Source organism: Neophocaena asiaeorientalis, unplaced genomic scaffold (genome assembly GCF_003031525.2).
Source record: "Neophocaena asiaeorientalis asiaeorientalis breed wild unplaced genomic scaffold, Neophocaena_asiaeorientalis_V1.1 scaffold697, whole genome shotgun sequence".
NCBI lineage: Eukaryota > Metazoa > Chordata > Mammalia > Artiodactyla > Phocoenidae > Neophocaena > Neophocaena asiaeorientalis.
Window position 1 is genome coordinate 152,125 of NW_020175534.1, and position 25,227 is coordinate 177,351.

Sequence of the window (25,227 nt, forward strand, 5' to 3'; positions counted from 1 at the left end):
GAGTGAAGTTTAATTTTGTTTTACCTTAATAATAATTTTTAATTGTGAAAGTAATTAATGGTCACTGTAAAAATATAAACATGGTGAAAGTTAAAAAACAAAACCAAAAAAAAATCTAAACTGTCACAACCAAGAGGAGTTTTAAAGAAACATGACTACTGAACATAATATTTATGTTACCTTTCAACAGGAAAAGGACACCCTTTCAACAGGAAAAGGACACTGGGGAAAAACCTAAGGAAATCTGAAAAAGGTACGGACTTTATAATGTTCACAAAAAATAAATACTCAATTCCCACTCCCCTGGGTGGAAGTACCACTGTAACATTTAGTGCGACTCTGAGAGCCATTAACTGCAGGCTGGTGGTGGCTCCTGGATTCCCCCCACCCCTAAGGCCCCCGTGCTTTGATCACCTGGGGTCCGGAAGATACCATCCCCCAGTTTTTCCTGTCAGGTAGGGCGCCGGGGCACCTGCAGGGCTGCGGCACCGCTACTGCGGCAAACAGACGCGCATGCGTGCCCAAGGCCCGGTGGTGAGGGGGTTGCCGCGCACGCGCAGGCAAAGCCGGCGTATTTCTTGGTGCCGCCCCGGCAAAGGCCGCGTAGAGTGGAGCTGCTGCCGGAGATGCCTAACGTTGTGTTCTGAGGAGCGGCCAGCGGCGCGATGGAGCGGGCCAGGTCAGCCGTGTGGTGTCTTCCCTCAGAGGCAGCATGGGAAACATTTTTGTTTGCATGATGTCCCAGGCTTCCAGAACTAGAAGTGTTTCAGTATTTACTGGGGATCTGGGCCCTCAAGTTCTTTGTCCGGAGGCCGGATAGGGCACCTTCTGGAGGCTTGGGGCTGGGCTGACCCTCCTCGGGGGTATTCTCTCCGCGTCTTGTCAGGTCTTGGCGTATCTGCACCATCCTGTCGCGTCCCCTCAGACCCTCTCTAGGGTGGCCCTTTGTCCTTGAGGTCCAAGGCCGTGACTGCGGGTGGCGAGGGTACATCGCGGTGGCCACTGTGGTGTGTTAAGTGGGGGAGGGTACAAAGGGTGGGGTCATTGGGGCCGCAGTACTGGCCAGGGGGCAGCAGGTGCTGTGTCCGCGGAGGCACTGGTGTGTGGCAGTAGTGGGAGGGGGTGGTTGGGGTGGTTCCTGTGGCACTGATATGAAGGGGGCGGCAGGAGTGTGGCGGGGTGGCCTGTGTTGCCACGGTGTGTGGGGACGGCGGGGTGACAGCGATGACGGGGGCCGCAGGGTGGCGGTGGGGCCGTGACAGGGCTGGGGGTCTCGCGGACTCGCGGAGTTGCTCTCTGGGCAGTGGTAGAGGCGGTTAAGGGGGAGGGGCAGGGGCGGGGGCGGGCAGTTGGAGGAGGCCATTCGTTTGAAGAAAAGAAAACGTTCAATTTTCTGTGACTAGTGGTGCTCTTAGAATTTGAATACTGTGGCGAAACTCCTACCCTGCGCCTCAGCTGAAGGGGTGGCTGCAGAAATGTCCGGTCCTTATATACTTAAGTCCTTTATATTTCTCACATTTGTGGGTTTGGTGTAAGATGAGGGATATGATGTCCACAGCCTGTTTAGTGCATCCTGCGGGGGACCTGCCAGGTTCTGGGATGTGACACGTAGGGGTGTCTCTCGTTCGCATAGGTTTTCCCTGCGTTTGGAATGAGAATTTCTAAGGCCAGCCCGGGAGTGTGCGGGGGTCGGTGTCGCGTCATTGCCATTGTGCAGATCCGCGAAGATGGCTGCTGCCGCAGCTGTATGGGTCTGCGCAGGCGCGAGGGGTGTGTGTGTGTGTGTGTGTGTGTGTGGGGGGGTGCTGCCCCTCCCCCCAGTGCCGCAGTGTGGGAGGGGCAGCTGTGCCACTTCTGCCTGGCAGGGGTGTCAGCCGCACCCTCTGCAAAGCGACGTCCTAGGTAGAGGAGGCGGGCCTGGGTGGGCGGCTGCCGCGTCCTAATGCCGCAGTAGGGAAGGTGTGGGCTTAGGGTGCGCAGGCGCAGCAGTGACGACACCACTTCCCCCCTGCGGTGGGGCATGCTTCGGGGGAAGGGGTTTGCGCAGTCTTTGCTGTGTGGGGTGGCCAGCCACCTCCTTCACCTGTGTGCCCAATCCCTGTTTTCTTCCCTACTGTGCCGCAGTGGGGGTAGGGGGAGGGGAGGAAGGAGACAGGTTTGCTCAGCCACTGCCTGGCGTTCCACCATTTCCTTGCAGTGCCGCAGTGGAGTGGGGAAGGTGGGGAGATCAGAGATTTATACAGGGGGCAATTTGTACATTCTTTGCCTGCCTGGAATGGCAGGGCAGCCGCACTGTGCCCCTGGTTTTCTGTTACGCTTAAGGGCCTGGAGGCCAAGAGAGGTGAGGGCATTCCGGGATTTACTGTGCTACTTCAGACAGCCCCCATCACCGGTGCAGGAGCTTTTCCATTTTTGTAGATTCTCCCTAGGTTGTATTGTGAACAGTCTTAATTGTTCGCCACATTCAGGTGGCTTCAGTATCCCTTTAGACAACTCCCGTTCCTATAACCTCTGATTTCAACTTTCCAGGTTATATAATTCCACAACTGCATCTCTTTTAAGTGTCTGTCGTATTTCTTAATCGCTGGATATTCCATTGGTGATGTCATCTTTATAGATACTTTCCTTAAATCAGGGGGTCGCAGCTCCTCCAGAGCTCCTAGGAACTGAGGGCTGAGTTGTGCTTGTTCAAGGAGAACTGGAGAGAGAAAAGTAGAATGTGGGTGTATGTGGGATTAGTGAATTCTTGCCCTTAATCGAATTTTTAAATTAATGGTTTCGTTCCATCATTTTTGAAGTTGGAGCGGCTGTGAATATTTGCTGAGAAAGGATAATTAACAAAGTAACTATTACTGTATTATGTATTTCACTACTTTGATTTTTGGGGGGATATTTTTAAGGACTTTCTTTGCAGGATTTTGGTATGCTTGCCTTTTTTCTTTTTTTTCTCGTGCATCATAAACAGTACGCCTGGTTGTGTGCTGAGTTAGAATGTAATTAAGGAAAATACAAATTCAGAAGCCTGGGAAGCTTTGTTCTGGAATTATTTTCCAGTAGTTTGAAAAATAGCAGGAGTCTGGTATTTTGCGATACTTATATGATTTGCACCTATTTTTTTCTGCTTGTAGGAAGATAGTGCTTCAAATATGAACTTCTGATCATTTGGCCCTTTGCAAGATGAGTGTGCATCATTCCTGGTCCGCCATTTTGTAGCCTTGCCCTCGGGCTCAGGACCTCAATATGGCGGACCCTGTGGAAAGAGGTGAAGTTTGAAGGTCTCTCTCCTGCCTTGTGAATATTTGGTATAGTACCACGGCTTTTTGAGAATGGGGAGGGAGTGTGAACGCTTTCTGAAGTTTAGAGCAAGGACACTTAGTCGAAGGACTGTGTGTTGTTTTCTAAAGCAAGGGACGTTGAGCAAGAGTTGTTGATGGTTAAGGCCGCATCCTTCACTAATAAAGGTTTGGCAGAGAAGTTTATTTTCTGGTTCCTGAATGCTGGGTGGCTCAGAATTCTTGATGATTCTATAGCGTTTTTTTTGGAGGCACTGATCGTCTTATGTTTGTTGGAAGATCACAGACTGGGATTACCTCACATTATCTTTGTGTTTTTTTATTTCTCATTCTTGAGGTCCTAGTCATTGAGTTTATAATTGAGTTTTTTTTGAGGGGAGAGGTGTAAGGCATCCTAAATATTTGATAGAATATTAGGCCGTTAGGAAAAATATTGTGTGATCTCATCACATTTTCTTTTCAGTGCATTTCCAGATTAGTATTTTTTTAATGAAAGTGATTTTGGAGCAAAAAATTAACATTATGTACATATAACGTTTTATTTCCTTAAGTGCCCATTTTCTGAAATGTTCACTTTTGATGAAATCCTATTTATGGATTTCTTTCTCATTAGGTACTTTAGGTGTTGTCACATTGTCTAATCAAAGGTCAAGGAGATTAGCAAAGTATATTCAGTACTTTTACCATTTAAAAATCTGATATGTGATTTCTTAAAAAATGGTCTTTTCTACTGCCTGATTAGAACATTGAAGTTTTTGAAGCAAGAAAACAATTTGGGGTTATTGGTAAGCTATTTTGGTTACTTTGCATAATCTAAACATGAATTCTAAAAGCACAGGTTTAGGGAATTATCTTTTGGTATGTGTCCTTTGAATTCTGCCTTTGATATATTACATTGCATGACTTGTGTAAAATGCCTTTCTCTCCTTTCTGATTTGACATTTTAGAATTTCAATTTCATGAGTGGTTCCTGTAGTTTCTAATCTGGTTGACCCAAGTAGATTTCATGTTCAGATCCTTTGAGCAGACATTTTGTGCGCTGTTCTGAAGATTATAATGTCAGTGGCTGTTTCTTTTTTTTATACAGTTTTAAAATTTCTTATTTTGCAAATCCTAAGAAGCATTTGCACAAGAGGTTGCTTAGACATTTTGAAATTTAAATTTTATTCTTTATTCCACTATACAAAATGATCTATCATAGTAAAATATTTTTCAAACCATTTTTAGAATCAACGTTATTTTTCAGGGATATGTAGGTATGGGTAGTATGCCTGTATATAAATGTATCTCTGTAAGTGTATAGTTTTATATCTGTATATGAAGGGAGAAAGTGGTTTTAGGATAGACTAGGATACGATAGGTTTTAGGATAGATTTTGACTATTGGTGGATAAAGATATTCTAAGATTTCAATTTTACTTTTTTTTCTTTTCAGTTTTACTGAGATATAATTGACATACATCACTCTACCGTGTTTTAATTAGATTTAATTAGGTTAATTAGATGGAGTTTAAAAACTCCATCATACTAAATATAGTTCTAAATATAATCTTTATTTATTTATTTGGCTGCCTTGGGTCTTAGTTGCGGCACATGGGATCTTCATTGTGGCATGCGGCGTCTTTTGTCACAGCGCGCAGGCTCTCTAGTTGTGGCGTGGGATCAGTAGTTGTGGTGAATGGGCTTAGTTGCCCTGTGGCATGTGGGATCTTAGTTCCCCGACCAGGGATTGAACCCATGTCCCCTGCATTGGAAGGCAAATTCTTAACCCCTGGACCACCAGGGAAGTCCCTATAATCTTTAAAGAAATGGTTATTTCAAAAATTGATGAAGTGGATAAAACAAATCCTCTTTCTGCTTCAGGGACCGTTTACACCTGAGACGGACCACAGAACAGCACGTACCAGAGGTAGAAGTCCAAGTCAAACGGAGAAGAACAGCCTCACTGAGCAACCAGGAGTGAGTACAGTCAGCGTTGAGAACCAATTTAGGGCATTTTCAAATTGGAACAAAGTATCCTGTGATCAGGGGCTTGAAATGAATTTAATTAATGAAAGAAGCTTGTGCATGTTATATCGATATAGCAAAAAAGCAGTTAAATCATCCTTAACCATGCCATCCTAACTTAACTCAACTTTTGTTAAAATTTTAGTAATAAGTATTTCCCTTTTTTCCATATATGTGTGGGTGAGTGGTATCTTGATAAAATTCTACATCCTTCAACATATTTATATTAAAATTATTTCTGCTGTATTTATATTGTTACTAAGTCACTTTTTCTGTGCTTGCAAAATGTTCTGTGCTTTGAAGAGATATTAATTTATGTATTCATGCTTTCTTTGCAATATTTAGAATTTTATTTTTAGTTAGTACATTTACCCAGTTAAAAACTTGTATACATTTTTTCCCTTTATTTAGGATATGCATACGTATTTCTAGAAGGGACATTTCAATTAAAAATATATTAACATTTCTAATGACATGGTATATATTAAGTCTACAGTTATGTGCATTTTGTCATTACCACAAATCTTGACAGTATCTGTGGGTAACATCATTTTTCTTTCCTAAAGCTGTTATTTTTCAAAATTATAAGTATTAGTAATATATGAATATAATCTCTTCTTAAAACACATAATTTTGAGATAAAAAGTGAGTGCCTCCTTCAGTATACCACTACTCCATTCCCCTTCTCTCTCCAGATATAATCCTCAGGTACTTCGATCTCTATTGTTTCAAACTTTTTCCTATGCATTCATGCGTACACACATAGGGTGAGGGGAGGCATCTTTGTGATTTGTTTGTTTACATACATGAGATTTATTCTGTAACAATGTGCCTTGGGGATCTTTCCATGTCAGTGCATATAAATCTACCTTATTTTACAAATTGCAGAGTATGGGTGTTGTAATAACATAGTTACATTTATCATTAGCTTACTGATGGATATTTAGGTTGCTTGCTTTTCTTAGTTATTACAATGAAGGTAAGAGCAGTCAATCTGAAAATTAATATTGCAGTTGTCCCTTGAATAACAAGGGAGTTGGGGCGCAACCCCCCACATAGGCAGAAATCCCCATATATCTTTTGAGTTCCCCTGAATTTAACTGCTAATAGCCTGCTGTTGACCAGAAGCCTTACTGATAACATAAACAGTTGATTAACACATATTTTTATGTTAAATGTATATCTACATATATTTTATGCATTCATGACATACCTAACTTTTTCTTTTTTCGATATTTTTATCCTCTGTGGTTTGTCTGCAAGTTTTTTCAAATTGTCACAAATCTCCAAAAACTTTTCCAATATATTTATTGGAAAAAAACTCAACATATAAGTAGACCCATGCAATTCAAACCCATGTTCAAGGGTTAGCTGTAGTTATTAATATTTATTTGTATTTTATTTCACTTCAAATGTAAAGCTTTTTACAGAAATTGTAAAAAGTAGATAACATTTTGCGTCTTATTTTTGTTATTTGTTCATTTTATATGTGGAAAAACTTCAGTATATTTGCACGTTTAAAATTATTGGTGAGGCGAAAGATTTCTCCATTTTCCCATGTTTATTTTACTTATTCTTCATAGTTCATTATTCTTTGTTACATTTTCGTTTTGGAAATTACTTTGAAAAGGAATATTTAAGAGTGAATAGTTTATAGTTTGTCCTTTATTATAGGCATTTGCCTATTTTCTTTTATATAGTAATGTAATTTTTCCCCTTCAGTCTCTTGTAACTTCAGAGTTTTTTAAAAGTGCCATTTTTTCCTCCCCAGAGTCTCTAGAAATATCTTGAGGTAGTTTAGAGATGGGTGGAGGGGATTTCTTGGGGGAGGATCTTTGTTAGTGGGTGAAGGTTCGATCATATTTGTTATATTTTATTAGAGCCTTTATCCAGTGCAGCATCAATGTGGACCAGTATAACAGATTATGGTATCCTAATCTTGTAAAAGACTGCTTTAGGTGGCATTAGTTTGTCAGTATCTATGGAAATATTTTGTTGCTTTTGAAGAAGAAATAACTTCATTTTCCTGATGTGTTATGTATATTATGTAAAAATACTAGAGGGTGCTGCACTAGGGGAAGAATCTGAGGGGAGTTTTGAGTTAGGAAAATAGTGTAATTTCCCCAGCCACCTTTATCCACTTTGTGAGTGGATTATAGGAACAGGTAAGCAGTATTGATATTCTCTAAGCCCAGCTTTAATCCTGAGTCATCTAGTTAGCATTAACTTTGGTGTGATCCCAGAGGCCCACCATGAATAACAAAGATACTGCTATCACTTGTTAAACTCAAAGGATTAGAGGTTACCTCCAGCCTAATTCTTTATTATATAACAGAATGTTAAAAATGTTATTTAAAAACTACAGAAAATAGCGGAAGACCTTTTATCATAGTCCCATTTTCAAATCCAGCTGCTGTTGAATATTTTCATATATATATACTTATCAACAAGGGCAGAAATGGCTGGTGATTTTTTTTTTTTGTGCTTGTATTATTAGCCAGCAACTGTGTAACCTCCTGCATCTCTTATCCTCAGGATCAGATTCACAGCCAGATGACTGATAGGTAGGAATATATTGAGCGTTTTTTTCCAGAATTCTCTGATGACTAATAGATGGTTGTTTACGTAGTTTAAGGGCTTATATAGCCTGGGCCCTGGAAGTTCTTTGTTTCAGGTAATGACTTCTTGTCAGCGTGAATGACAGCCTTAATGTCTCACTGGAAATGCCTTAACAAATGCCCACCTCCCTCCTTGGGGGTTAAAGAATTGTTTCCAGATTGGAAAGTAAGTGATGGATATTAAACTGATGGTACTTTCACAGGGCATTTTAAACAAAAAGACCTTTTTTTTTTTTTTTTAAGTTCCTTGCTAGTATCCCCGAAGAGGGTAAGTATCCCTCAGTCCCAGTAACTCTGTGTGGAGTCTCCAGTTTTATACTTTCTTCATAAGGTAATGGCATGCTGTGACCCTAAATGAGGATCTCCTTAAATGTAAGGGTCTCTGTGTTTTCTTTCACATTGTTATCTATATAGGAAAATGTCTTTTCATTTATGTGTATTGTGTTCTTGTCATAGGTGTCACCTGTATCCAAGGCGATCTCAGCAGCAGCAGCAAGTACCTGTGGTGGATTTCCAGGCGGAACTGAGACAGGCATTCTTAGCTGAGACACCAAGAGGTGGTTAAAGAAGTACTGGAACACCCAGGTAGCTGATTCCAAGAGAGAAAACAAAACAAAACAGGTTAGAGCTGATGCAGTTATGATCAAGAATAAAGAACTAATTAAAGGGTAGGGTGTTTGGAGGTCATTTAATTATTTGGGATATGTCCAAAGAAGTTTTTTTTCTTAAAGGCTTCATACAAATAAACACATAGCAGAAAGTTTAAAAAAGTAAAAGCAGGGTCTTAATGCTTTTACCCTGATACTCGTCATGTATTACTTTTCAGACATTGTATAGTCCTTGCTTTTTTAGGTAGTTTTTTTTTTTTTTTTTTTTTTTTTTTTTTGTGGTACGTGGGCCTCTCAGCGGCCATGGCTCACGGGCCTAGCTGCTCTGCGGCGTGTGGGATCTTCCCGGACCGGGGCACGAACCCATGTCCCCTGCATCGGCAGGTGGACTCTTCAACCACTGCGCCACCAGGGAAGCCCTAGGTAGTTTTATTCATATTTAACTTGTACTGATTTTCACCTTAACATATGAAAAATATTTCATTATAAATAGCTGCTGAATATCCTGCTAATATGTTTTATAATTTCTTTTTGTGAGAGACTTCATTTTTTTTCTGCTGGTAGTTTGAAATAAAGCTTCAGTGAATTGCTTGGCATAAAACTTTAGATAGGATCATTTCCTTGGATATGCAGATGTAAAAATAAATTGAGTCAAGGAATTTGAAATTAAGGTACATTTTCTGAATTGTATTATGAATTATTACATTAGTCTGTTGTCATGAAAAAATATAGTGCCAGTTACACTTTCATCTTCATTGTTTATGTTAATTATATATAATTTGTTTCTATTGAATTATAAATACATATCGTATCCATTAGCAAATGAGAAGCTAAGTATTTCCCATGCTTATTTACTAATTTTTTTGTTTTATCTTTTTCTTACCTTTTTTTTACCAATGTGTTTGAATCAGCTGACAATGTAATAAAGCTATTAATCTATGATTTTTCAATGTTACGTAGGTTTATTTACAGTGTGTCTTGTGTTGGTTGCCTAGAGTTTTAGGAAAACGCTATTAATTTTGATTTAATACTTTATTTTTCCTTCCCAACTTTTAAAAAATTAAGATCTCAATCCAAAGGGTTTAATATATACTTTTTAGAAACTACTAGAGGAAAGGGGTTTATAGATGAGTTTTCTTCTAGATTTTCTTTATTTCTATTTTGAAATATAACCCCTCAACTCAAATTAATTAGGCCTGTTCATGGCCATCATTTCAAATTTTAAAGCAAAGGGAAAACCCTCCCCAGCTGAATCCTTTACCCAGCATTCTCCAGTAATTGATTGGATTTGATTGCAAGACAGTGGAATTGATTTCAGGGGGGTAGAATCTGATCATTGTCCTCAGCTGTTCCCCAGAGTAAGGGCGTTTTTGAATAAGTAAGTGTGCATAATTGACTATTTTTAACCAAGAATTTTTTGGCTTCTCAGTGCAGTTTACATACTCTTGTAAGTTCCTGAGTAAAGTATTATTTAAATTATACATTATGATCTGTAAGTAGGGCCATCCAGTTCTCTGAGTTTCAAGTGCTCGTTTTATCTAAACAGTACTAGGTACTAGGATTGTTATAGAGCAGGAGTTGGTAAAGTATCTGGCCCATTTATTGCCTGTTTTTGTAAATTTATTGACACACAGCCATGTCTATTTACGTATGGCCTGTGGCTGTTATTGGCAGTACAGTGGCAGATGGGAGTATTTGTGACACATTGAATGGCAGGCAAAGCCTACAATATTTATTATATTTCCCTTTAAAAGAAAAAGTTGGCTAATCTCTCTCAGAGAACCACTTTCAAAGATGAAAACACTAAGATGGGGCCAGTGGGGGAGTGGTGATAATATACAGTGTGGTGAAGGGAAAGGGGTTGTAGAAGGAGAGTATATGAAATAAATATTCCAGGGTAGAGAACCAGATGAATTTCTGGGATAAGGGTCAGGTCTAAGACTAGTGCTAAAGTCTACTATACTTGTAAATGGGTAAAGGCATTTTAACAATTGATATTTTTTTTTTTTTCATTATAAAAATCTCAATCATATGAGTGATAGCCAAGAAAAATGGGAAAGTAAACCACAGACTTTAAATACCCATGTTTCAACCGCAGCAGCATGAGGTTGAATTTTCTTTCATTTTGCCCTTTTGCTTTTCTTTTGAAAATGTAGTTAATTGTAATCATGCTTTTAAACTATTCCACTTATATGTATATCATTAATACTCCTTCATTTTATTACATAGTCCTCACAGTTATCATTTGTAATGAATAAATGATGGTCCATTCATGATTTACTTTTCCTTTGTACCTGTGTTTTTTTCCCTAGTTTGCTATGCTGTTATGAATATTAGTGCTATATTTTTAAGATATATTTGGTATTTTTAATTTATTAGGGTAAGGATCCAATTTTGGGCTTAGGGTATAAATACTAGTATGATTCTTAAATGTTTTGTTATGTTGCTTTCTAACAGCATCATAAGCAGTGTTGATTTGCCATCAAGAATACTTCCTGGAGTGATAATTTCTCAGTACCACCTTTGTTGTCTTTTTTTTTTCCCTTTGATAAATAAACAGTTTCAAAAAGGGAAACATTGTTTTCCTCTGGTTTAAATGGCATTGCTTTGTGGATTAATAGTTTCCACTTATTTGTGTTTTCTCATGTTAGACTTTTTGCATTTTTTTTTTCTGTGAAGGGTCTGTTATTTAACCAAGAGAATGAACACTAATACATTACCATTATTCTGTGACTTCTCATTTCTTACATGTTGCTTGGCCAAGTCTGACCATCATATCCTTTGATTTAAGGAAGCTTTACATATTTACGTAGTTTAATCATTTCAAACTCCACACCTTTCAAAAGTTTGAGAACTTCCTCCTCTGAGAAATCCCAGGATATTTTTGATCAGGCTCTCTGGGCCATTTATTTGCTTATGTGCACTTTCATCAGGAGATTTACCGTAACTGCTAATTCCTTAATGCAGTGTGACATTGCTGCTCTTATCTTCTTCCTCATAAAGCATTTTGTTCTCCTTTACTGTGGAGATACATTTGATCATTCTACAAAGTGATATATCTCCTTTCCCTTACAAGGGTTCATGATTATGGTGTGCTAAATTTAGGGACGAGAGATAAGTGTTCCTAAATTTCAAGTCCCTCTTATTAAGGGAAGCCTTTCTTAACCTCCCTAGTCAGTCAACCCCTATTCTGAGTGAAATGTATATCCTATTATGCAAATTATTTTATACATATTACATCCCCAGTTCTGAGGTCTCCAGTTCTTTAGTCCATGACTCAAATCACCAGATGCATTTTTATACTTGATAACTGGGTAACAAGATAGTGGGTATGGGAGGGGTTTGGAACCTCAAACAGGTTAGATGGACAGACACATGCCTAACTGGCCTTCCTTTTTTGTTCTGATCCACTATACCAGGAAATCTTGTTTGCATTTGTTCATCTCTTAATAGCTAAACTCTATGAACTAGGGCTGATGACGTATGTGTTTACTGAAAGGCCAAGCGGGATAGAACATTTGAAACAGGTCGGATTGGGAAATCTCAACTCTAAAATCTGTTTGGTACTTGAAGGTAAAAGCCCTGTCTCTGAATTTTAAACTTTTACTGGAGAGGTGACTACAAATTCCCACCTTAAATGCACATTTGATACTGGTTTCCATTATATTAATCTTTACATCTGAAACTTTTTTGTGATTACATTTCTTTCCTTTAAATGAAGTTTTGAAAAGCTACATCCAGCTACATCTTTTTTTTCCCCTAATAATCACTGTCTTGTGGCTCATTGTCTGGTAGCATGTCTCCATTGTTGGTAAGGGAGTGAGCTCCAGTAGTAGTGTCTTGTTGAACGTTTAGCTGTGTTATTTTTCTTTGAGGGCACCAATGGCAGTGTAAAAAGTAATCTTACTATGAACTTTGACCATTATTTGAAAGTCCAGACAGTTTACTTTTTAAAAACAGCTTTCTTGGTGTATAGTTCCTATACCATAGAATTTATCCAGTTATAAACAAGTGCTTTTTAGTAAATTTACAGAATTTTGCAGTCACTGCCACATATACTCTTAGTATTTTCCATTACCCAAGTAAGATCCCCTCGTGCTCATTTAATTCATTCCCCATTTCCACCCCTAGTTCAGATAACCACTTGATTTACTTCCTGTCTCCATAGGTTGATGAAGATCTTAAATCTTAGATATGTTATCATAAAAGTGGAAGTTGCTAGTGATTCAAACATATACGAAGTATTCCTGAATTTATAGTCTGCTTTATAGAGAATCCTGTCAGAATTCAGAACATCTGAATTATAGGCCTTAAACTTCTCATGTGAATTTGGATTAGAAACTACATTTATTGGGAGGAGGATTGACTTTCAGGAAAAGCTGCACAAAGGATGCATGGTGGTTTACATGTGGAGAACAAAGCTTGGGAGATACTCTGAGTAATGATCAGTTTATTTTATTAGAAAACCTGATACCCTCCAAGTTCTCATAAAAATGTATTGAACTGCCATCAAATTTTGGTAATTATAGCGAAACATCCCCTCTGCATTTTACCATCCTTACTGAATTATTTATTTTATATCATTATGATCTCTTCTAATCTAGTGTTATATTTCCACATGTATAATGGTATCCTCACCATTCTTCTACTTTATTGTTTTGATGTTGCCATAGTTCATAACCACTATTTAAATGACTTCATTTTCACATCCTAAAATAGATTTTAAATGTACTTAAGCAGTTTACTGTTTGCAAATTTTCTCTATTGAATATAGAGACATAGTGGAGACAACAATTTGTGTGTTTCCTTTTAAATGAGTATAATTAGCAGTTTGAGACCCTTTACCAGTTTTGGCTAGGTTTGGTTCTCATACTTATTCAAAGCATTTTCTTAAGTATATTGGGGGGAAATGAGAGTGTTGTTCTAATGCCTGTTTCTTTGATTACTAAGAAAGTTGACCGTATATCCGTGTAAACATTTAGTAGTTTTATGTCCCCTTTTAACAAAGGACACCTTAAGCAGGTATATGATAATATATTAGCTTCTTGGTGAAGGGAGATTTCCTAGCTTATTTTGAAGGGACTTTGGCTTGGGGAAAGGGAACACTGAGGTAGAAAACATTTAGGTAGTTCAGCGAAGGAGCAAAAGTTTGGACTAACTCAGATGGAGAAACTTAGAGATACCAAAATGTTGAAGTTGAGATGACTTGGTGTTAATTTGTGACCAGAGAATGAAACACTACCTTAAATGAGGATGGAAAGAAAAAATAATGCATTTGGGGAATGGAAAATGAAGCTTATTTTTGAAACGTTTAAAAATTTCTGTGTAAAATTAAATTTAACCACCTGTTAACTCTGGGTGTGTACAATGTGGAAGTTAAGGTGACGGAATAGTGAAATTTGGTGTTTACTTGGTGGGTATGAGAGTATGAGGGGATGCTTTTGAATGTCTTTTATAGTGCTTTTCATACAAAATTGTCTACCTGTCTTAAAACATGGTAGATTGCAGTGCAGCTAGATCATGCTTTCCTCTGCAGGCTCCATCTACTATTCGAAGCTTCCGCCCGAGCTTGCATTGTTTGTAGGAGAACGTGCGTCATACCTTTATCTGTAGCCTTCCCTTAGGTCTTAAGGATCCTGAAACTTGCCTGTGGACGTTGGATTTGGTGGAACAGCAATCATGGTAAGATGTATATTAGGGCAGAGGGGTGAGAAGCTAATGTAAATGCCCTATATAATAGATTTCCAGAGTGTGGGGTGTTTGGGGGTTCTTAATATGGAATTAATCTATAGAGATGACGCTTCATTTCATGGAATAACAACTGGTGAAGACCTATGTCTGTTGTCCTGTTACAGTGGTATAATGGTTTGGGAAACATCTTAAGAGGAATCTTGCATTGTGAGGAAATACAAAAGAGAGTTTTTGGTCATAATTACAGTGGTAAGGGACCGTCCTGCAGATGGGGGACTCTGAGGTCAGATTTCAATATATAACAAGACTACTTTAAAAATGGAGGGTCCAACAAAACCACAGCCAGGGGAAAGGCCTTGGCAGAATCAGCAGGGAAAGAAAAATGGAGGGGTTTGGGGCTTTGAGGCTTGCTTGGTACAAAGGAAGGCTGTCTGTAGAGAGAAATACAGCATCCTAATCCATTTTGTGTTTCTGTTTAAGTTTAGCTAATCAAGAACATATATTCTTAACTGGAAAGATATCCAAAGGGACTGAAAATTAGTTTTTGAGGAATGGGAAGAATGTTAGATTTGACAGTGGTTTGTGGTCTTCAAAAGGGCCACAGTATGTAGATACAGTATTTCTGCATATTAAAGTTTCATTGGAGTGGGCAATAAGGATGAAAATCTTTTAAAAAGGTGCCTTAGCGGGACAAAATTGAAAGAAAAAGAGTTTGAGGAACACTGATCAAAGTTCTGAATTATATGGGATGTGGGGTGTGGTGGAACTAGGACAGAGATCTTTACAAGGGAACTGAAAAATGATACATCGTATTTGCAGTGGGTCGATGGGAGTTGCAAAGATTTGATGGAGTTAGGAGTTTCCCACCATTTCGCTAGGTGTCTAGAGGAAAAGAAATAGCTAACAGCGTAAAGTATTCTGTATGAGGATGGAGCTTGGGATTAGAATTGGGGAAAGGACAGGGATTAAAATGATGGAATACTAGAGGGAGAGCTGGGTTTGGGAGTCTCTATTGGGGAGGAAATATATTTAGAGTACTGGAAAACTGCATAGGGAGGGATTCTGAGAAGCAGAGCGTTCCATAGGGGAGTATAAATGGTCCTGGGTCCAAATTTGGTCTAGTATCTTAAAGGTATGGAGAAAAGAAATGGAGGCATGATATTTTTGTTAAGAAAGCCAGGTTTGGATTGGTATAGGAGTGGGGAAGAAACAGGAAAGGGTTAGAAAGTAGCTGCAGACAAGCTGATGACTAACTCTTCTCTTACTCCTTCCAGACTGTGGGAAAGAGCAGCAAGATGCTGCAGCACATTGACTATAGGATGAGATGTATCTTGCAAGATGGCCGGATCTTCATTGGCACCTTTAAGGCCTTTGACAAACATATGAACTTGATCCTCTGTGATTGTGATGAGTTCAGGAAGATCAAGTAAGGCCATTTGGGTTTGTGCAGTGGGATACTGAGGGAGAAGCTGAACAGTAGGGAGGGTAACTGAAGGAGGTAGGGTAAAGGCAGGACTGGTCTCTTGTCTAATGTCCTGGCCTCATCTATGAATTGGATGAATCTCCCAGTATTAAGAGTCAGCTGTATCCACACTACTGTTTTAATTTTGGAAATACAATTATGAACTAAACTGAGAATAAGACTGTATGGTATGATCAAAAGAACAAGTTATATTTATTTAGAAAATTGAGAAATGATCAGTAACATTAATCTGCAACATTCCTTCAGATTGAGGGAATCTTAAGAATAACAATTACTCTTCATGGTTGAGGAGTTGAGATGTGAATAGAATAATTCAGGCTGTGTCTAGCAATTGTTTGGCCAGCCTCTTTGCATGCCCCTTGTTTTGTCTGAATCCTCATGGTCAGTGTTGATTTGGTCTCAATCCCTAATCCCCTTGCTTATTTATCTTTGTGATTTGCCCATGCTGTTTCTTCAGAAATAATGTCTGTACGTGCCTTACCATAGGAGGTCACCCTCTTTGCACCTGTGATTGGGGAGCTTCCTTTAACAAGAAGAGCATGCCACTTGCTAGATCCCAGGGACATTCTACTTCCATTCAGTTGACTTTTCATTCAGAGTATTTGGGTCAGTGATTGTAATATCTCCAGATGTTCAAGATGGCTTTGTTTCATGCTCTTGGCAGAATTTACAAGGCATCACCCTTGACCATTGGCTTTATTTCTTCTGTTTCCACAGTTAACGATATACTGTCCAAAAATTTAATTTGACTACTTCATTTAGGGATTTCAGATATGAAGAGAAAGGTGATGATGACCTTTGCCTGACTGCTATAAGTCTGTTCTTCTCAAATCTGAATAGAATTAGTAACATATTCCTGTCCTTCCCTTTTTATTCATTCTTAGTCGTCTTCCTGCATACAAAGTTGGATCATTTCAGAAATTTTAGGATGGTGAATGCTTCAATGTTAATTTTTTGTTTAAATAATCTGCCTTTTCACTGAAAAGAATTTTTAAAAATACAGTGTTGATGAATACTACAGACATTTGATGAATGCTTTAGGTATATTCTTAATTTCTGTTTCACTCTTCAGTAAGTTACAGGGATAATCTCACCTAAATAATGCATTACCTGTAGTATGTGGTATAAGCCTCATGCATGTATGATTTTTGCTGCTGACAGATGAAGAAATTAGAATCACAGAGGTTAGAAGAAAGTTTTCAAAAAAATTTCCCATGGTTATATAGTATGTGGTAAGTCCAGGAATAAACAGGTGTCTGTTATTAAAAACTTTTTGGTATGCCGTCATTGCCTCTTGCTGTTCCCATCTCTTATTTCAGTTGTCTGTCGTCAATATTTACTAATTTAGTTAAAAAATGATTTAAATCCCATCTTAACATGAAAACTTGAGGTTTCAGTTTTGCCTGTCTTTAAAGTCTTAGCCAGTGGCGATCATTTTATAATGTATAGAAATATTGAATTACTGTGTTGTGCATCAGAAACTAACATAGTGTTGTAGGTCAATTATACTTCAAGAACAAACTCATAGAAAAAGAGATCAGATTTGTGGCTACCAGAGTAGGGGATGGGGGAGGATGAAAGTGGTCAAAAGGTACAAACTTCCAGTTTTAAGATAATTAGGTACAAGGGATGTAATGTACGACATGATGATTATGATTAACACTGTTGTATGTTATATATGAAAGTTGTTATGAGAGTAAATCCTAAGAGTTTTCATCACAAGGAAAAACATTTTTTCTTTTTTATCTATAAGACGTGTTGGATGTCCACTAAACGTATTGTGGTAATCATTTCATGATGTGTGTAAGTCATTATGCTGTACACCTTAAACTTACACAGTGCTGTATGTCAATTATATTGCAGTAAAACTGAAAGAAAAAAGTAAAATTCCAAGTTTTGCAATCAGTACTATTAAAAAAACAGTCCTAGCTGCGTTACTTGCATCTGTGTTTCACAAAGAAGTAATTAGTTTTGCTGTAGTATAACATTGAGGGAACATTCTGGAAGATTGAAGTATGATAGGAAAAGAGCCATTCACCCTTATATATCAGTTGAGTCTAGTTTTGTTTGTCATAACTCATTAACTGTTTGAGTATGAGCATCTGAGCATTAATTATTGTCTTCATTGATACTTATCTATAAAAATGTTAGTGAGTGACCCATAACTTATCATACTAAAATTTTCTTCTGATTTACAGGCCAAAGAATGCTAAGCAGCCAGAGCGTGAAGAAAAGCGGGTTTTGGGTCTGGTGTTGCTGCGTGGGGAGAACTTGGTTTCCATGACTGTGGAGGGACCACCCCCCAAAGATGTAAGGAAGATGTAGGACAGGACAGAACATTAATGTGGAAGGACATCACGTTATTTGAAATATTTGCTAAATCAGGGTACAGCAGAGGCACAGTATAGTGTGCCTTTGTCAAGTAACACGTGCCTGGCACTTGATGTAAGTTCTTGCTTGTCTATTCTGGGAGATTAAGGGTTTTCTGATGGGTTAGTCCACCTGCTGGCTGCAACCTAGGTAAGGGTAGGAGTTGGTGATTTATTTCCTCTTGGTAGGGTCGTGAAAATATATGGACTCACAATTTGACAAATGTACAATTTAATCTGTAGGATGCCTTCCATGATGCTATTTTGAATACAGAACTAATATGAGATAGGTAATAATGGGAAAATGGTGGGAAAGGGGTAGTTTTTTAGGAATAAGATTATTGATAACTTTCATAAATCATTTGATTTCAAGCTATAACTTCTTTGTTTCAGACTGGCATTGCTCGGGTACCACTTGCTGGAGCTGCAGGAGGCCCTGGGGTTGGTAGGGCAGCTGGCAGAGGTGTTCCAGCTGGTGTTCCAATTCCCCAGGCTCCTGCTGGATTAGCAGGCCCTGTCCGAGGGGTTGGGGGGCCATCCCAACAGGTGAGGAACCACAAGTTTTTATATTATTGGGAGAAAGTGCCTAGAACCTGAGGCTGAGGAGATTGAAAAATCTGAGTGTACGTACTATACTATGTAAGCAGCGTATACTGTAGAGGGAAGAAAGGTACAGATGTACATTAGGAAGGCAGTAGATTAAAGCCACCATGATAACAGTAACTCACCACTGTTGGTGAGTGAAGAGGAATATGGATGGATAAACCGGAGTTGAGAAAATGCAAAAGGGCTGATTAGGTTAAAAGGGGGCATGTTCAGTTTAAAGGAGAATGTAATAGTGTGCCAAGATTTTTTAAAATGAGAATAAGAGAAGTGCAGAATTGCCTTAATTTTTTAATAGTCCGTGATCAACTGCTTATTTTCTGTATTTGAATGATGCAAGGAAGTGCCTTACCTTTACTGTCTTTCTAACCATTCCTTCTCAGGTAATGACCCCACAGGGAAGAGGCACTGTCGCAGCTGCTGCAGTTGCTGCTACTGCGAGCATTGCTGGAGCCCCAACTCAGTATCCACCAGGGCGTGGGACTGCACCTACACCTGTTGGTCGAGCAACTCCACCTCCAGGTAAGGAATTGATGGACAAGAGCTAAAAGAATTTGATTCTTAGATATAGGTGTGGACCTGTGAAAAAATTGTATCATCTTGAGGAGTGATGATGAAAAATAAGAAGATACTGAATTAAGGCCCAGCCTAACTCCTAACTAGGAACTTGGAATATGTTTTCCACTTTTGGACACTGATTTTAAATGAAAGGCTATGGACTCTTTTGAGTTGGGATGGCCAGCATGGCAGTGGTCAAGGAGAAATTGTTCAACTCTACTTAGCACCAGGCTTATTTCTTTAAATATTATCTTGTGTTTAATGCTCCCATCTTAGCTGATTTATGAGGCCTTTATTTCTGCCATTTTTCATTCTAGGAATTATGGCTCCTCCGCCTGGTATGAGACCACCCATGGGCCCACCAATTGGGCTTCCTCCTACTCGAGGGACGCCAATAGGCATGCCCCCTCCAGGGATGAGACCCCCTCCACCAGGAATAAGAGGTTAGTGGGTATTCATATTCTCAGTGGTGCTATCCAGGCCCCTGAATATTTATATGTTTTTCTATTATTTTATGATCTCATGGAATTTTGCTTTTTCTTTTCAAGGTCCACCTCCCCCAGGAATGCGTCCACCAAGACCCTAGGATACTATTGATCCTTCTTAGTCACTTTTTTTTCCTGCAATGTGTCTTGTGAAATGTGTGGAGTGTTTGTGAGCTTTTGTCTTCTCTGCTGCATTAATATTAGCTAATAAATGCATAAATTAAACTGTGAGCTACTGTTGTACATTTTTTTGCCTTTTGTTTTTATTTTTGAGGTCAGGGTGAAGACTGGGATTTTTCTGGTCTTGAAGTTATTTTGGATTAGGTAAATCCTGTTAACCAACTCATTTAAATAATTTTCTCTTTAATTCTTATGATAAAATGGTTGTGATACTTTTTTCAGCTTCATAACTTTGACTTTGTGCACTGACTGGTGTCAGGTAATAACCTTTACACGTAAGGATCCAGGGGGTTAAGTGGTTCATGTAAGATTCACACATAGCCCTCTCTACTTTACTATGCCATACATTCTTGAAGGAAAGTAGAGATGTGATGAAAGGCCTTGTAAGGCCATCTATAGAAGGAAACTGTGGTGTTGAATTAGACTTTGTTCATTCAATCAAAGCATTTGGAATAGGAGGGTACTCCTTTTGCTTGCAAGTTTACCTCAGTTGATGAGCTTTTTACTGTGGCCTGTGCCTGTGCAGTCAGAGAGATGACACTATCCTGGAGTAATCATCATTCCCTACTAGTGAGTATTTACTTACAAATTTTTAAATGAATGGCAGAGCGTGGGTCTTGGGAGCTGGGGAGACTGCATATTTGAGACAAGTTGTGTTACTTAAAGATAACTTACACTCTGAAATACAGTTGACACTTTTTTCTTTTTACTTTTACTTTTTGGCCGTGCCACGCAGCATGTAGGATCTTAGTTCCCTGACCAGGGATTGAACCAGCGCCCCCTGCATTGAAAGCATGGAGTCTTAACCACTGGACCGCCAGGGACAGTTGACACTCCTAAGTACAAATTATGATTATATCCAGCTGCATCAGTTAGTGATGTACGGGAAGTGTTCAGAGAAGTAGATGTTATCTTCCAGTTAAATAGTTAAGGAATGGCCAGATATCTAGATACAGTTAGAATTGGTTAGGGAACAATGAAATCACTTTTAAAAGGAAGAGGTAGGAGGTTTTAAGCTTTACGACTAAGGTTTCAACTAGACAATAAATGAGTCCTTATTGATTGTAGGAATTAGCTTGTAAAATAGCACAGTTAGATATTGGTAGTAACTCCTTAATAATTTAAGACTGGTTGACTGATTGTGTCTTCTCCTTCGATGTTTATCAGCAGAGGTTGTATTTGTGTTTCCTTTTCTAGCTTTTAAATCATAACCGTTCAAGTAATAGTCTCTGGAAGAAAAGGGGCCTTCAAAATGACTACAGTTGCTGGCACCAACTTTATGTGGTCTATCCCAAAGTAGTTTTTAAGATCAATGGCCACCGTGAGGTAAGGAACAAAAGAAGCCAAGCCTTCCTTCGTTTAGGAGATTTTTATAATACATATGTGATACTTTTTTCAGAGTTTGTGAATGTTACAAAGGAACTGTGGTTATCAGAGCCCCAGGCATCTAGATCACTGTAGACAAAACCAACCATTCTCTTAGGATAAAATTGACCCTGATATATATGACAGATACAACCTTCAGTTTTTAGAGCAAGCGTATGTAAAGAGCCTTATTTTCTGAGCGGTCTCCTCACTGGATCAACTTCAAATAATTTGTGGTACTCTTTTTCTGTTTTTGGAGGGAAGACATTCATCCTTGTATACATCTGCTGGCATGCATGGCCTTTAGATTTTGACATGGGTCACACGGCATATTTACAGCATATTTGAAGAAGACGTGTTCTCTAATATTCTTAACTAAAGATGGCCTCTTTTGCAAGTGAGAGGTGAGTGATGAGAGCTCTATATTCTGCAAGATGCTTATTTCTAATGGCTGTTTTTGTTTGGTGATAATAGTCTTCTCTGCCTAGAGCTTCCTTGAATTTTTTTTTAAGAGATCTTAATTGTGGAAAATACACTAAGAAAACTTGGGACACAGATATGCATGTAATTGCATGTTGGGTATAATAAGGTAAGTGTGGGTATTTTGTTATGGATTGCTAATTCAAAGCTTCTGCAGAGTTCCGTTGGGGTCATGTACCAGTATACTCAGTTTGCAAACATTCATGGAAGTAAATACTTGATGTCCCTAAGAATTTTTCCTGCATTCCTGCATTTAAATGAATACATGTTTCATCTAAAACATGGTTGGACAACAACTTACTGATTTCCTGTTCACATTTATTAACTGACTCCATAAATATATACACAATGCATAGCAATACATATTTTCAGTGTGGTTTACAGTTTCAATTAGAATTCTGGGACGTTTTAAAACTGAAGTAAGAATTCTGGGATATAATAGTTATACTACCTTAAATAACCTTCATGTTTCTGAGTTATTTGTGGTATTCTGTGCTTATGTGATAGGTAAACTGGACTTGGTGTAAAAGCATGTCAGATGTGACATAGTTCCCTGCCTTCATAGACTCATTGTTACTTAATCATGTAATCCTGTCAAATTTTAAAATCCTGTAATTTTTTCCAACTTCATTGATATCTAAGTGATAAATAACATTGTATAATTTTAAGGTACGCAGCATGATGTCTTGTAATGTGTATATATAGTGAGAAGATTACCGCAGTAAGTTTAGTTAGCACGTCTGTTACCTTACATAGTTATCATTTCTTTTTTTGTGTGTGTGAGAATATTTAAGATCTACCATCTTAGCAGATTTTTAGTATACAATGTAATATTGTTAACTAGTCAACATGCTGTTCATTAGGTCCCTAGAACTTATTCATCTTATAATTGAAAGTTTATTGCCTTTGATCAACATCTCCCTATTTCCCCCACCCCCTAAGACCCTGGAAGCAATCACCATTCTATTCTTCAGATTTTTTAGATTCCACATTATAAGTGAGATCAGAAGTCTTTAATTTTTGTAAACAAAGCTGATGTTTTGTTTTATAGGTCTTTACTGGTAGAGGTAATTTATGGAATTATCTGAAAATGGTAGTACTTGTCTAGAATTTTCAAAATCTTACAAAGATCAGAAACACTTTATTGTATTAATTTCAAATAAAACTTTTACTGATTACAGCACATAGTCCGTTATAAGCCTCTACTGTATCATGAAATTTTCAGATACATGGTTTTCAGTTTATAATACATTGCCAGATTCTGTTGTACTCATCTTTGCATTCTAATTCCCTTGGGACTGGCCATAAATATAATAATTTTCAGTATTTGTATTTTCTTAAAATAAAGCAATGCATGTTATCTTTTTTTTTTTTTTGGTCTTGAACCTTTTTCAGTCATATGCAGTGCCAAAGGAAGAGAGAATCTGGTCACTGAATTTTCTGAAATGTCATTGTGGATTCTACCCAGTAGTGTTGCAACAAGGCTAAAAGTCGTATTAGCTGCCTTTAGGACAGAAACAAACCACTCCTTTTGTGGACCAAACCACAAGGTAAAATAACCTTGTTTAAAGAAAAAAGTAGGAGTGTATTGCAGAGGCCTTGACTAGGTTTATGATGACACAGGACCTTGTCTGAACATGATGATTTCAAAATTTGAGCTTAAAAGGACACTCTGAAATCCAGTCAATGTGCCTCAATAGACTTTTCAGAGGACATTATTCTTGGCAGAAAATGTTGGCTTGACATGTGAAAACTGAATAGCTAGAAATGGCAGGTGTAGTCGTACACTTCGCCAGTTTTTCAAACATCCCTTATTTTCTTTTCATAGATTTTTCTGAGCTAATTATTTTCTCTTTTTTCTTTTTTTTATATACACATATATGTGTGTGTGTGTTTGTGCCCACACACACTGTTCAAAGCAAAAATGGGAGCTCACCCTTGGATCTCAGAAGGCACACAGGTGGCGAGATGGAAACAAAGACATATAAAAAGGAAGCTGCCACCTCTTGGATCAGACATTGAATGACAGAGTTCTAGGTGTCTAAGCGTTGTCCAGAAAGAATATTTATGGGACACATATGAAACGCAATGAATGTGGTAAGTGCCCTTACAGGGATGTTGGTGTTTAAGGAATTTTTTTTTTTTTCTTCAGTTGCTTGCAGTTGGTCAGTGCGTTCAGAGCCTATCACAGGGTAAATGTTTAAGAAATATGACATTACTGATTTTTTTAAATGTTATTAGATACTTTACAGTTACTTCTTTTAGTGAAATATCTGAAATTAGAATCTAGGGCTGTCTGATATCTAATTTCATACTCTTAATACTCCGTAGTCTCAGTAGGCAGTTTGACCCTTATCTGGGCATAGCTATTTAGTGTATTACCAGGATGTGTTTCAGAAAAGCTAAATACTTTGTCATGAAGTTTACAATGTATTTATAGGGATACATTTTAGTCACTTTCGTTGGAAAGTGGAAATAAAGTGCTGTTTCAGTTTAGTTATATGGTGAAGGCCTACTAGAAGAGCAGTATTTGAAATCCAGTTATGTTTGTTCTAGATGTGAATGTTAATATACAGCTTCAGGTGTTCACATGGCCAGTCCATCTTTGCCAGCAGTGAATAGGAGCAGTTAGTACAGGGGAGCTGCTGGGTTTTTGCTACAGGATTCTTCATTCAACTTCGCAAATGGTAGATGAAGAAACCTTGTTTCTATGACTTCTGCCCTTCAGTCATAAAAATGACCAATAAACAAAAATTTCTAGGAAGCCGTAGATGTTTTAACAAATATTTCTAAGAGTAGATATGATCTCAGTGAATAGTGTGTTGATTTCCTAGATGTGGTAACTTCTACCTATTACTTATACTTTTAGGGTAAGGTTTATCCAGTTTACATTCTGTTTTAGTCACTGAACTATGCATAACTTGAATTACTTTGCATTTAGGCATATGTATTTTATTTTAAGCATCCACTTCTGGGTCATTTTAAGTGGACCATAAACTGGCAATACCAATAGATTTCCACGTGTCCTGTTTTCTGGGGAAATTTCATCAAATATGTTATAGCTTAGCAGTAAATAAATACTCTGGCCATATTGGTTATTGAAATCTAGTACTGTTTTCTAATGATGGTTCTCTGTAGTGTTAGTGTTATAATGAACTGTCCACTTTACTTATGAAATCTGAAAATTAGTCACTTTAGTTGGGATTCCTCTAGGTTTGTAAGTGGTAAAGAATATAAAATATGAGTCAAAACAGAGTCACTCCCCATGCTATAGCAACTGAAGAATGAACCCAGACTTGAAACAAGGAGACTTCATTTCCATGGCTTGGACTGAATAACATAAGAAATCACAGAGGATTTTTAAAAATTGTGATATGATTACTATGAGAATAAGTTATTGCAGTGATACCAATTTTTCTTTTGTAGGATGGCAGAAAATTCAGGCATTATATTTTTCTAATTATCTTTTGCATAATGTGTAACCCTCT

General features: G+C 38.2%; 2 protein-coding genes and 1 non-coding gene across 7 annotated transcripts; all 3 read left to right on the forward strand.

Annotated features, from left to right (window-relative positions):
- The first annotated feature begins 555 nt into the window (after positions 1-555).
- On the forward strand, positions 556-18,009 carry SNURF (SNRPN upstream open reading frame). Of its 5 annotated transcripts, none has more exons than XR_003001238.1 (4): positions 556-679; positions 5,156-5,251; positions 8,374-8,538; positions 17,898-18,009. XR_003001238.1 is itself a non-coding variant. In XM_024731252.1 (4 exons), exons 1-3 carry the CDS (start codon positions 666-668, stop codon positions 8,480-8,482), a joined length of 219 nt encoding a protein of 72 aa, XP_024587020.1. In that variant the 5' UTR covers positions 556-665; the 3' UTR covers positions 8,483-8,502; positions 14,062-14,202. The 5 variants fall into 5 exon arrangements, 2 of the variants coding, with proteins under 2 accessions (XP_024587020.1, XP_024587019.1); XR_003001237.1 differs by lacking the exon at positions 17,898-18,009 and adding an exon at positions 14,139-14,207; XR_003001236.1 differs by lacking the exon at positions 17,898-18,009 and adding an exon at positions 14,062-14,185.
- On the forward strand, positions 14,070-19,945 carry SNRPN (small nuclear ribonucleoprotein polypeptide N). The gene is made up of 7 exons (XM_024731250.1): positions 14,070-14,207; positions 15,491-15,642; positions 17,898-18,009; positions 18,462-18,614; positions 19,055-19,193; positions 19,547-19,672; positions 19,778-19,945. Exons 1-7 carry the CDS (start codon positions 14,205-14,207, stop codon positions 19,813-19,815), a joined length of 723 nt encoding a protein of 240 aa, XP_024587018.1. The 5' UTR covers positions 14,070-14,204; the 3' UTR covers positions 19,816-19,945.
- Positions 19,946-23,345: 3,400 nt separating this feature from the next.
- Positions 23,346-23,419, forward strand: LOC112390328 (small nucleolar RNA SNORD107). The gene has a single exon (XR_003001244.1). It is a non-coding gene; the product is annotated as a small nucleolar RNA SNORD107 (small nucleolar RNA).
- Positions 23,420-25,227: the final 1,808 nt, after the last annotated feature.